At 30.5% G+C, this 12,424-nt stretch overlaps 1 protein-coding gene across 1 annotated transcript in view; it reads right to left on the bottom strand.

The window, feature by feature from the left end:
* Positions 1-446: 446 nt before the first annotated feature.
* LOC106471301 (very-long-chain (3R)-3-hydroxyacyl-CoA dehydratase-like) overlaps positions 447-12,424 on the bottom strand; it is a 25,797-nt gene continuing 13,819 nt past the window's right edge. The window contains exons 7-10 of the mRNA XM_013931903.2: positions 11,699-11,811; positions 10,012-10,118; positions 8,420-8,554; positions 447-6,912 (exon numbers count right to left, since the gene is read on the bottom strand). Of these exons, the coding sequence (XP_013787357.1) occupies positions 6,830-6,912; positions 8,420-8,554; positions 10,012-10,118; positions 11,699-11,811 (438 nt within the window). The 3' untranslated portion in view covers positions 447-6,829. The remainder of the gene's footprint in view (positions 6,913-8,419; positions 8,555-10,011; positions 10,119-11,698; positions 11,812-12,424) is intronic.

Genomic DNA, 12,424 nt, shown 5'->3' with positions numbered 1-12,424 from the left:
GTTTCAAAAAGTCCAATGCAATGGATGATGACATGATGTGGCAACCAGAAAAGGTTCAAGGATTGTTTGTTTTTGAATTTTGCGCAAAGCTATACGAGGGCTATCTGCGCTAACCCTTCCTAATTTAGTAGTGTAAAACTAGAGGGAAGGCAGCTAGTCATCACCACCCACTGCCAACTCTTTTACCGACTAATAGTGGGATTGACCGTCACATTATAATGCCCCCCACGGGTGAAAGGGCGAGCATGTTTGGTGTGATGGGGATTCGAACCCGCAGATTGCGAGTCGAGCGCCCTAACCACCTGGCCGATAGTAGCGACAATTTATGTGAAGATGAATGATTATCTTAGTATATTACCATGTATAAACGTTTTAATAAATTTTGTAAAATTGACACGCAAAAAAAAACTCCAATGAAAGATTTCCAAAAATGTTTAATACACCGATAGTTGTTTACTGTACTTAGAAACTATTCAATACATTTTGTACAATTGATGCGTAAAAAAATATTTCTTCAATTTAATCTTTCAAAGTTGGGTGCGCATTATATTCGGGAAAATAGGGTAGGCTGCTAGTTTACTGGAAAAAAAAGAAGAGGTTGGTATTTTCTCACGAGATTCCCATGAATACAGTGTATACTACACTAAAGGCCCCCCAGTGTCACAGCGGTATGTCTGCAGACTTACAACGTTAGAATCCGGGTTTCGATACCCGTGGTGGGCAGATCACAGATAGTCCATTGTGTAGTTTTGTGCCTAATTACAAACAAACTACACAAAAGAAATAACAGGAGTTTGTTTGTAAGTGTGTGAGAACTGATAAAATTAGACTGAAATAATGAACAACAAAAACTTGGTTCCTTTAATTAAATAATCAAACAAAATGCACTACAATAAGATTCCCGTTGTTTGTTTATTAACCATCATTTTGTATAGTATAAACTATAACGGAATGATGTTTCAAGTATATGAATTTATTACACTCATAAAATATACTTACAAAATCATGTTAAACAATAACTTGATAAGTTTTCTCTGACTAAATCTTATCACTAATAGGATAGCGAAAACTCATTACTGCTACCAGTTTTTCTTATTCAAACAAAAAACTGTTGCCTCTTATTTCACATTATCATTCTTAGATATGTGATAAATGAAAACAGGAAACACTTTACTTGAAGAGAGCATAGATCTGTTTGATGTACAATTCAAGCTTTATTAGCTAAAAGGTTCTTACCTTTTCAATTAGAAAAACTTAACACAGAATCTGTTAACTACAGACTGTAGTACTATCTTCATAAGGACTTTGTGGGAGAGATTTTATGATAAACTCCAGGGAAATTAATTCATAGGCAAACAATAGTTTTGTTGTTTTAGTCAAATGCCCTAAAATACTGTGATAAAAACAGTATCCAAGTTTGATGTTCATAATTTGAATTAGGAAATTGTTAGCTTTCCTTAAAACAAAGTTAATGTAAGAATGGTTACATTATGAAACAAGATAGAAAAGAACATATATATATATATATAAATAGATAAAGGTGAGAATTTCATGTCTTGATAAAATAAAACAACAAAAAACAGTTGGATACACTGACTGCTCTGCATAAAAACTTTACTGAAAGTTAGAATTACAAATGTATGAATTATGCATTTGTGTATAAATTTACTTTTTTTTTTTAAGACTTATTGCAAGCACATGACAGTACCACCAACACCAAGCTAATGAAACTAAGCCTAGTGTTCCGTTCTTTCTTAAACTTCCTGGTTAATAAAAATACCAATGTTACTGTTTATATTTTCAAAGATGGAAAAAATTTCATGTACAACCAGCTATGGTGAAGAAGATTGCAAACAACACATTTAATTAATGACTGCATGAAAAAGTTTATCATTCCAATCAAAACTGCATAAATTAAAAAAAACTTTCAGAATTCCAAGTTCTTTTTTTCAACTTTGACTAAAAGAAAAGAACAATTATTATAACGGCATATGATTTAAACAATGGTTTTTATCCAAACATATTATTACTCTTTAATATAAAATGTTCATATATTATTTTTTGTCACATTTTAATTTTTGTTAAACTATTTCTGTCTTCTATAATTTCTGGCACACCAGTTTGGTTTTAGTTTTATACTTTGTAGGTCTTATGTTCTTAAAGTCGACATCACTCACGGTGAGTTTATTCTTAATACCCTTTCTCCTGATAAAAAATATGCAGTTCCATGAAAAAACACATCAACAAAGTTTAAATTTAAATTAGTTCAAAGAAACTTTTGCAAAAGTCTGAGGTTCAGTTTACCAATACCAGGATTAAATTGGGTGAAACATCCCATGCAAGTACATAATCCCAAATCATCTCAATAACATTTAGAATAAGGTATGCAGGAGATTAAAATACCACTGTATTGTTGACATACTATCTATTGATCCAAAGAATCATATCAATTCTTCACTTGAGCTACAATACTGAAACAGACAGGGCTTTTCATCAACACAGTTGTAGCCCATTTCAGTTATTTCAAGACAAAATGACAAATTTAAAGGCTTAAATGTATATAATTTTCACATTTCTTACCGATACTTTAAGAAAAAAGATTTCAATTACATCTCTTATGAATGTTATCCCTCCTGCCTTAAAAATATTGAAGCAGACTCAGACACTGTTATTATCTTACTTAAAGGAGTATTCCAGGACATTTTTCTTGAGTATTAGTTTACTTTGTTGATTCTCCAAATTATACAGTATGTTAATAAATAATGAATTAACTTAAAAATTGAAATTTTTGACACTTAATATACATACAATTTTTCACAACCTCTACGAATATTAAATTTAATATTAAATTGTGGTGATGAAAAAAATACTGAAATAACCTGCACACAGCATTTCAATATATGTTTTGTGTTCGTAAGTGTAATAGCTTTTGAATGCACTTGAATATTTATCAGCATTTTAAGTATTAAAATAATACTAAATTATTTCCACAGGGTCCATGAAAGTTTTCTATTTCAAGAGTAAATAAAATCAAACCTAAGTGTTACAAATATTTTTTATTTCTTGCTTTTGAAATTCATATATCATGCTGTGTTGTAGCCAACAGAGTGCATAATTCTTCTCATGATTCATGGCATGCGCATGTTTTACTGATGTCACAACAGTACAAATTGCAATGTTAAGCATCCCTTATGTGATGTCATTTTAGTGTCCACTGACCGACTGACAGAGAACAAACACACTACTGTATAGTTGTGCAAATGGTTAAAACAGGTGACCTCATCCAGGTGGTCTTTGGCCCCCTTTTGGGGAAACTAGCCCTCTAAGTTGAGAAAAAGTGTACAGAATATATGATAGGCAATGAACTAACCAATTTAAATTATATTTTGACCTGAAAAAAAAAAAGAAGAGAGGTTTTAGATATTTTTTTTTTAAATTAGTGTTACTGTTCTTCATCATAATTAAAGTTTTACAGTATGTACTTACTTCCAAAGTTTTTCTTTGCTCATGTTTGTGAATTCTATTGGTGGTAATTTTATAGTTTGTGAATATCAGATGGAAAATTACTGTGATTTTGGTGAAAACAACAACAAAAAGGCTTGTACTATCATAAAAAAAGTTTTAAATTACAGATGTACCCTTAATTCTTACATATCCATTAACAAATTATATTGGTTGGTCTTAGGTATCATTCTTGTCTGCTTTCTTTGATGTCTAAATATTCTGTTTTTCTTTTGTTGCTATTTAAAGGAGTTTCAGGTCATTATTATATGTCTACATGAATAAACATAAATTTAATTTCCTACAAAAGATAATTGTAATATATCTAAAAAACTAATTATTTCACTACTTAGGAAATTTGTATCAAAGCACTAAAATTTACCTGAAAAGAAAAATGAGACAATATAACTAATGTTATTGACATGATGACGTCTTTATACAAATCAGCTTCTGAATGTTGTAGAGTTATATATGGGTGTACAGAATTATGATCTAACTAAATTTATTCATAATACTGAAATTTCTGTTATTAAAGTGCATACCTGTTACTCTTAACAATAGCTTAAGATTTGATTTTTATTGTTGTTCATATGACAGTTTAGGAGTGGCCAAAACAGAGTTCAAGTATTTTGTTTTTTTACACCCTAAATGGATACTTAATCCAACTTTCACAGTCATGATTTTCACTAATCATTCCTATTAAAACTTGTTTTTAACAGATATGTAAATGTTTTTAAGTAATAATTCTGAACATCTGACAACCATCATTTTGGTTTCTTTCCAGAAATTTTGTTGTTCTTAAGAGAGGCATGATGACTGCTTCATAATAAAATACAGAAACCAGATGCTGCTTTACATCTTGATGTAACTTGTAGTCTCAGCATATTTTACATCAGTATACAACCACACAGTTTTTATAATCGGCACATCTTGATGCTAGGGGTATACTTTTTATGGTCTTGGAAAATAATTTCTTACTCCACGGGTTTATACAAAGCCAAAACACGGAAATCTATTAACCCAAGGAAAAACCACATCATCTTATTGGCCTTCAGACAATCAACAGCTGGAATGACAACCCTCGTACCATGCTTACAACTTAGAAGGTTGACATAATAAACAATATTGCTGATTAGTTTCTTTGTACATAATAATATTTAAATCTTTATTTTTGTACTTGTCATAAGTATATATTGTGTTTGTAACTTACATCACATAAATTGACTTTGAGAAGCTTACCAATATTTAGGGTACATTATCAGTCCAAATATGTTATTGTATTATAAACACGTGATAAAAAGTTATGCTAGAAAGGTTCACCTTGTATATGGAAATTTCTGCTAAACTCATTGTACGAAAGAATGTGCATTTCAAACAAGGTATTCAAAAACTAGTGTATAAGATAATAACTTAATAACTTTTTAAAATACAGCATTTGTTACATTACTTGGACAGTTTCTATAAACAGTCTAACAGTCACACAGACTGACTATGAAAACAGTAAAAGAAGTGTGCTTCTCACTAGGATTCTTTAGATTTGCAAGTTACCCGGCTAACCAATTTGGCAGGGGTGTGAAATTAATAATGCCCGAGATTTACCATTACCCTGTATTGTTAAACAAAACAAGCAAGTTTTATTTTCACACTGTTCATTCTATTGTTAGCAAAACACTTGAGGGCACTGTGCAAGTTCCTGAAAATTCTGAACTGCACAAGTCTAGCACGTATAGAGGAACAATTGAAAATGAGTACCTTCAAATCAAAACTACATAAACAAATATACACATCCCTTTACTTCACTAACCCTCAGTCACACACATAGTAACAAACATATTTATATCAATGCAACAATATTATTACACTGTTCTTGTCTACAGCAGGAGCCCAGTAAAGTTTCACTGCCAGTTCTAGGAAGAATATATAACATCACGGAAATTACAAAAAGCTTTGAACTGTTTTATACACCAGCATTAATATAAACCAGGACTTCTTCATCAGCTTGTGGGTGGGGTAATCTACATGCTAAAATACTAAAGACTAGAAACCATAAAGAATACATATGAAGAACTTATATGAAAGACAAGGTATTTTCTATTCTCAACAAAATTAAGCTGCCAATGGCTTTATATTGATGTATATGCAATATTTTGACTAAAAAGACTCACAGATACAGTGGTGCAACTATAAAAGATGCCCCCCCCATAAAAAATAATTGGCCCATTAAATCTATACCCCTTATCAGTATTTCTTAAGTTTGTCAGGCCCTTCTGGGCTAAGGCCTCCTCACAATTGCAGGGGCATACTTACATCACTGTAAGTACATAACCCCATTGCATCTGGATGGTAGCATCCTGCCCAAGGAAAGAAATTACACCTTTGAATTAAATAAAATTATAGAAAAAACTTTGTCTTTGTTGATTGACTCGACTCCCTAATCACCATGTAGTGCCAAGCCTTGACTTGATGCACCTGGCATTTTATAGATAATGAGTTTTATCCAGAAATAAATAGATTTTGTAACATTTCTAATAGTTATGGCTTTATTTAATAAATATCTAATTCTTGATTTCATGGTATACTTTATGAAAGCTGTAGAAAAGAAATTATTTTCCCCAAACAGCAATATAGGATATACAGCATTTTGCACCTAAGCTCTTCATACATGCATGTATGTGTGTGTGTGTGTAATTCACATACGATCATTAATACTCACATACATCATGTTTATTTATTTTGCACGGTAACAAAATCTAACAGCTGGTAACAGACAGAGAATATAAAAAAAATCCATCTTTCAGTGTTTTGCATCTTATGAATCAGACACTTTAAAATGAAAATATGTACGTATTGTCATATGACTAACTTTCAAACATCACCTTGCATATGTATATGGTACATTTATCCCATGTATTCAAAACAAGGCATTTAATGTAGATACTATGCACATAATGGGGTAATAAGTGCATTTTATCTTGCTTACTTAATATGTAAATTAACAGATCTATTTTTTCATTGTTCACTGTTAAGTAAAAATAAAATACTAAAAGTTATGTTCTACATATTTTGTAGACCAGGAAGGGAGCAAGTATCCTTAAGAATGACAAGTAGATTTCACTGGAATTTTCTCTATTGGACAAGAAGTTTTTTTCCAAATATTCAATACCGCCCCGAATTAGTCACAAGCAGAATTTCAAAATCATGTTTACAATATCAAAGCTGGCTTGTGATTAAATGAAATAGACATTACTGAGAACAGCTGATATAAAATGATTACATATGCATATTCTTCTTGTTCAACTCAAAATCTTATGTGAGCACCTCGACACTGTTACTCTTTCTTCGTCTTCCAACTTTTGGGTCCAATGATCTTTACTCTTTGTCGGTACATATGAGTCATCATGTAAAACAACACTGAAAATGTAAAAAGCACAGAATTACACGTGTAATGTCCATGTATTATTACTAATGGTGGGATAAAAAAAAAACGTTTAAAACAAGAGAATTGGCAAGAAACACAAATGTTTAAAGACAAATAGAAATGTTAAAAAAACACAAGATTAAATGACTTCAATGTGAGATACAATACTCTTGGAATAATTAATAAAAAAACCTATGGGTTTAAAAACAGAAAACAAAGACCCTACACATTTCTTGCAATGACACACACACAAATAGTATTTTTGGAATAAGCAACAAAATAAGTACATATAAAAGACTGAGAAAGACTGTGACAAATATAAACCACAATATTGATTGATGTTAAATTATAAGCAGAACAAAATTCTTCATGTAAAACAGAAGGCCAAAGAATGGACTCCAATAAAGACTGATGGCTTGGTTAACAATGGTTTAATACAAGAATTAATTTTGTGTAAAAATCTTTTTTTTCAGTAATATGCTGTTGCTTACACAGTTAGAAACCGATAACATGTTGAAAAATCATGTTAACTGAATCAAATTTCTGTTTTTTTAGGAACCATTTATGATTCATTTTTATTAAATGCTTTAAAGAAGATGTTCTAGTTAATATGTACATTGTTTATGTTAGCACTTGGGTCCCTGAAGCCTAAACCTCTTGGGAAAATGGAGTCCTTTAACCCATTGACTGTGGCTACTCTAAACATGCATAGAATTTTTGCAAGCCGTACACAGTATATGGCACACTCACATTCAAATGCTGGAGGTGGACCGTACGCTATGCGGGGAATCAGCATTCAATGGGTTAACTCTACACAAGGGAAAAATTGGGTCTCCACAAAAATGTAAGAAAATTAAAATTTATGTTCTCATTTATTACTTGTCAACTTTAATAATGATTTTGAATATAAATGGCATCACACCTAAGTCAAATTACTGCATGGTGAATTTTGTAAAATGGGATAATTTCTGCAAGCAACCCCACAGTAAACAGTATGGATGTTGTTGAGTCAAATCAAATATATCAATTTTACTGAAAACTATACAATGGTTATGAGGATGAAAAAAGGAATGTTAAGGTAATTTTAGTTTGCTTACCCAAGATTCACTATAAAGCAATTTTCTTCATTCCCAAGGTTAAAATTTGTGAATTTGCACATAAAAAGTTAATGAGTGTGAAAATTGATGTAACATCTTGTTTTTAATAAGCAGCAAGCACAGGACAACAGTATGGGATATAAACTACACAAACTTACGTAGTTAATAAGAACAAGATATTTACCACGTTATTACTTCTTGGGATAAGAATACGTTTTCAAAGAAAATCTCTCTCTAAACTATTTACATATTTTTAGAGAGTACAAAATGAAAATTATATTTTCTATATCAATTTAAACATGTCACTAAATTATCTACGCATTCTCAGAGCATAAAAGAAAATATGTTTCAAGTTTAACGAGGATGTACGATTCTGTTAAAATCAAACTTCAGAAACACTTACTTGGAAAAAACCCTATAAGAAGATAGACTCTCATCACTGTTGGGAAAGAAAAGGAAACATTCCATGGGTTTGGCAAATTCACACTAAACTTTCCAGTTTCCTCAAAATAAGGAATATTTCGGAGAATGATGACACCTAGATGAATAACGATTACTGTGAGAATGAGAAGCACTCAAATTGTTCACTACATTGACATCTACTATAATCTCAATAGTGTATATTAAAATTATAATCAGCTTTACTAAGAATTCAACAATGTTTTGATTAAAAACAAAAAAGGAGAAATAGTGAAAACCACTAAAACATAATCTTAAAAAAATTATAAATGTTTTATGGAGAAATTACATGTGTGTGAACAAGATACCATGAAAAAGCAAGAAGTTAACATCATACCTAGAAATCCATGGACTTTATTACAGGTTAACCAACTTCACAAAATTATAACTAGTACTCACAAAATCTTAATAGCTCTAATTGCGAGTTGAGCACCCTAACCACCTGGCCATGCCGGGCCCCAACCAATTTTAAGTTATTACATGGTAAAGTGAACCTTGTATGAACAATGGACACAGCTACCTTCTAGGACAGTGAAATGAAAAAGTTTTATTTTAACTGTATTTAAATCACTAAAAAGAACAAGAAAATGAATTGTGTAAAACTAGAGTGTAAAGTTAATAATATAAATAAAACTTTTGGATCAGTTAGGTTTAAAACATACAACATAAAGAAAAAAAGAAACAGTAACTTACTTATTTTATTTAAGTAATTCATATTCCACCATCAACAAAAATTATATACAAGCTTTTGTTGTTTATCTAAACATTTTCAAACGCACAAGCCTATTGTGTGAAAATTTAAAATCAAGCCTACTTATGCAATTCTTGATACCCTTCAACAAGTCTGAATAACTTGATTGTCCAGGGAGTTATATATAACTACACATAATTAATCTTCATATGTGCTATATTGAGGTGAACTGTTGCACATCCTTGTAAAATACACACAATCTTTTATTATAATTTTCAATTCCAATAGAATTAATTTAAGAAATTACACTGATTTTCAGGTAGAATGTAGTATATGCAGATTTTTAGGCTTGTAACATATGATGTTTATGGTTATGTTTGGAAGCTGAATAGCATGTACTTGTTGTTTTAGCATAAAATCAAGTTATCTTTAATCCTGATGTACATAATGTTTATACTTGTAGAAATTAATCAATCGTTTTAACAATAAATATGAAATGATATCCTAGTTTCTAACCAAAAAAAAATTGACAGACAAATTTAATTTTTATCATCTGGTTCCTTTTGGCTAATCAACAATTTTATAAACTTTTTTGCTTAAAAATATAAAATCATTCTTTCAAAATCTGGTATAAGTGTAATTTAAGTTGCTTACTCTAAAAAAAGGATGTCACACAGGGTGGAAATGAACAAGAACAGAATTAATGTACGAACTTATTTCATAATACCATACTTATCAGTGCATTCTTTTGTAAAACAAAATTCGGCTTTTATAAAGCATAAGTACTAGTGTTATGATTTATTTCATGTGGACACATATTCTGTAAATTTTTCAGTTTTACTTACCTTCACATACAAACCCTAGAGGGTACAAAGGTATCCATATAGTATATCTCAGCCATGTTATAAAACTAATGTTGATATCATAGATTTTCAACATATAGTATGGGTACCTGCACCAGAAATAGAAATATCTAGTTTACCACCAACTTGCAGCAATGTACATAATAATCTGATCTTAAAAGTATCAAAAAAGCAGAAAAGGAATACTAGAATTTTTTTTTTTTTTACAAAACACCTTTATCAAACATTAACCAAGACCAATGAAACCAGAAACATTTTTTAACTAATCACAGTTACCAAACATTAACAATTAACCAAGACTCAGGAAATCAGAGTTTTAATAATTATGCTCCCTTTTAAAACACCCATATTTTAAATTGGATTTTTAAACATTTAAAATATACAAGAACTGCAATGTGACATAGTACACAGTTTTCATCACTACACAAATAAACTATACAGAGATTAATTTACCACAACTGATAAATCCAATCAAGATGTATATAAACTTATTACTGCACTTCTAATGGGAGGAAAAACCATTAATTTTTTTATATTAGTGAGTATTAATATATTAACCCTTTTGCTGCATATATATCCAAATAAACATCTATATCCAGTGACTGTGAAATTTGGATTTACCATGGCTCAACTGGAACATACACCAAACCCTGTACTTGAAACAATCACTAAACCTACATGAGTGCTGCCATCTGTGTTCTATTATATGCGTCATTACAAAATTGCCAACTTTGCAGGAACACATATATAATCTATATAAAGACAGCTTCTATATATCTTGGATATTGTTATCTAAACAATTTGTTTTATATTTGATAATGATTTTGGCCTTTTATTGACTTAGTTTTGCCGATATTTATGCCATTTATTGGAGAACGCTTTTCTTCTAATTTTCTTCAATTTTTTGTTTAAATCATTATTTTTCAAGGAATATTACTGTCAGATATATAAATTACGGCTTCTTTCAATATTGAAAAAGTAATACAAAGGGTCAAATTAATACTTTTATTTTTCAGTGGATAATTGGAAATTTTTGGGAATCAGCCTGAAAATTAATTGTGCAGTGAAAGGGTTAAGGTAATTTTGTATACTAATTACCATCAAATTAGCTCAAATTCGTTATAAATAATTCATTAGAAAACAGATGTTTACAAGAATTAAATTGTGAAGTTTGAGATAAAGAAAATTAAAATCTGTACACACCAATATAAATTGTGTCAATGGCAACAAATGAGCTGTTTTCATGTACTTCTAGAAGCATGTTTCTGAAACAAATATTTTGGTCTACTGTCTTAGAACCTTAAATATATATCTAACAAAAACAAAATAATTAAATCTAAGTAAAAAATTAATCAGTCTACTAATAGGAAACTTGAATACTTAAAACAAATCACACACACAGACACACATATAAGAGTTTACTTACAAGAACAGGTTGCATGTGGAGCTAAATCATAACTGTGAATAAACTTTTGTCTAAAACTTATCAAAAGACAGTCCAATTTGAAATCATTCTCTACGTATAAGTGGTATTTTGTACATAGTTTAATATTGTTTAATCTAAACATAAATCCATCTATTAAACCAGGATGTGTAAAAATTACACTTTTAATCAAATAAACAGCTCAAACTTACCAAACAAATCAATAGAACTAAAGTTACAACTCACCTTACAACTTCAATCAATGAATAAACTAAGAATAGGTAGAACACCACTGGTTTAGTCTGCATCCTTGGTTCAGCATCAATCATAACAAACAATATGATGAGTCTACCAGTAATCTGAGAATAACAAAGTTTGAGAGTAATTACAAAATAAAATAATGCTTATATAAACATTGTATTTGAGTCTTGGACAACCTTGGTTAATTATGTATTTAATTTATTGCAAAGCCACAATAGGCTATCGGTGCTCTTTCCACTATGCAGAATTGAACCCCAGATTTTAGCATTGTAAGTCCTTAAAACTTACCACTGATCCACTGGAGTATTTGGCTAAATGGGGCTGTATTATTAAACCCTAGAATCATCAATGGGGTCCATCTATTTGAACTCCATTATTTAAAAAAAAATGTTTTTCTAAACTATTTATACATCAAGTTTATTTATTTTTGTGGGCCATGACTTTGCTCATGGTTACAGGGACTCCAATATGAATAACACAATAACATAAAAAAACAACCAAAACATATCAATTTTAAGATTAATCCTAGTAATTATCAGTGGGATCCCTTGTAGTTTTTACACAGAAAATTAGTGATTTAACCCCCCCCCCTCCCCAACTTCTTTAGTTAGTTCTTTACACTGAGTGTGATATAAGACAAAAACAATATGAAGCAGTATGTGGACCCTACTGATAGCGTGTGTGGGGGGGGGGGGAGACCTTTTATTTATC

The sequence above is a fragment of the Limulus polyphemus genome, unplaced genomic scaffold (genome assembly GCF_000517525.1).
Source record: "Limulus polyphemus unplaced genomic scaffold, Limulus_polyphemus-2.1.2 Scaffold111, whole genome shotgun sequence".
NCBI lineage: Eukaryota > Metazoa > Arthropoda > Merostomata > Xiphosura > Limulidae > Limulus > Limulus polyphemus.
Note: the sequence above shows the minus strand (reverse complement) of the source record. Positions and strands in the feature narration are given on the sequence as shown.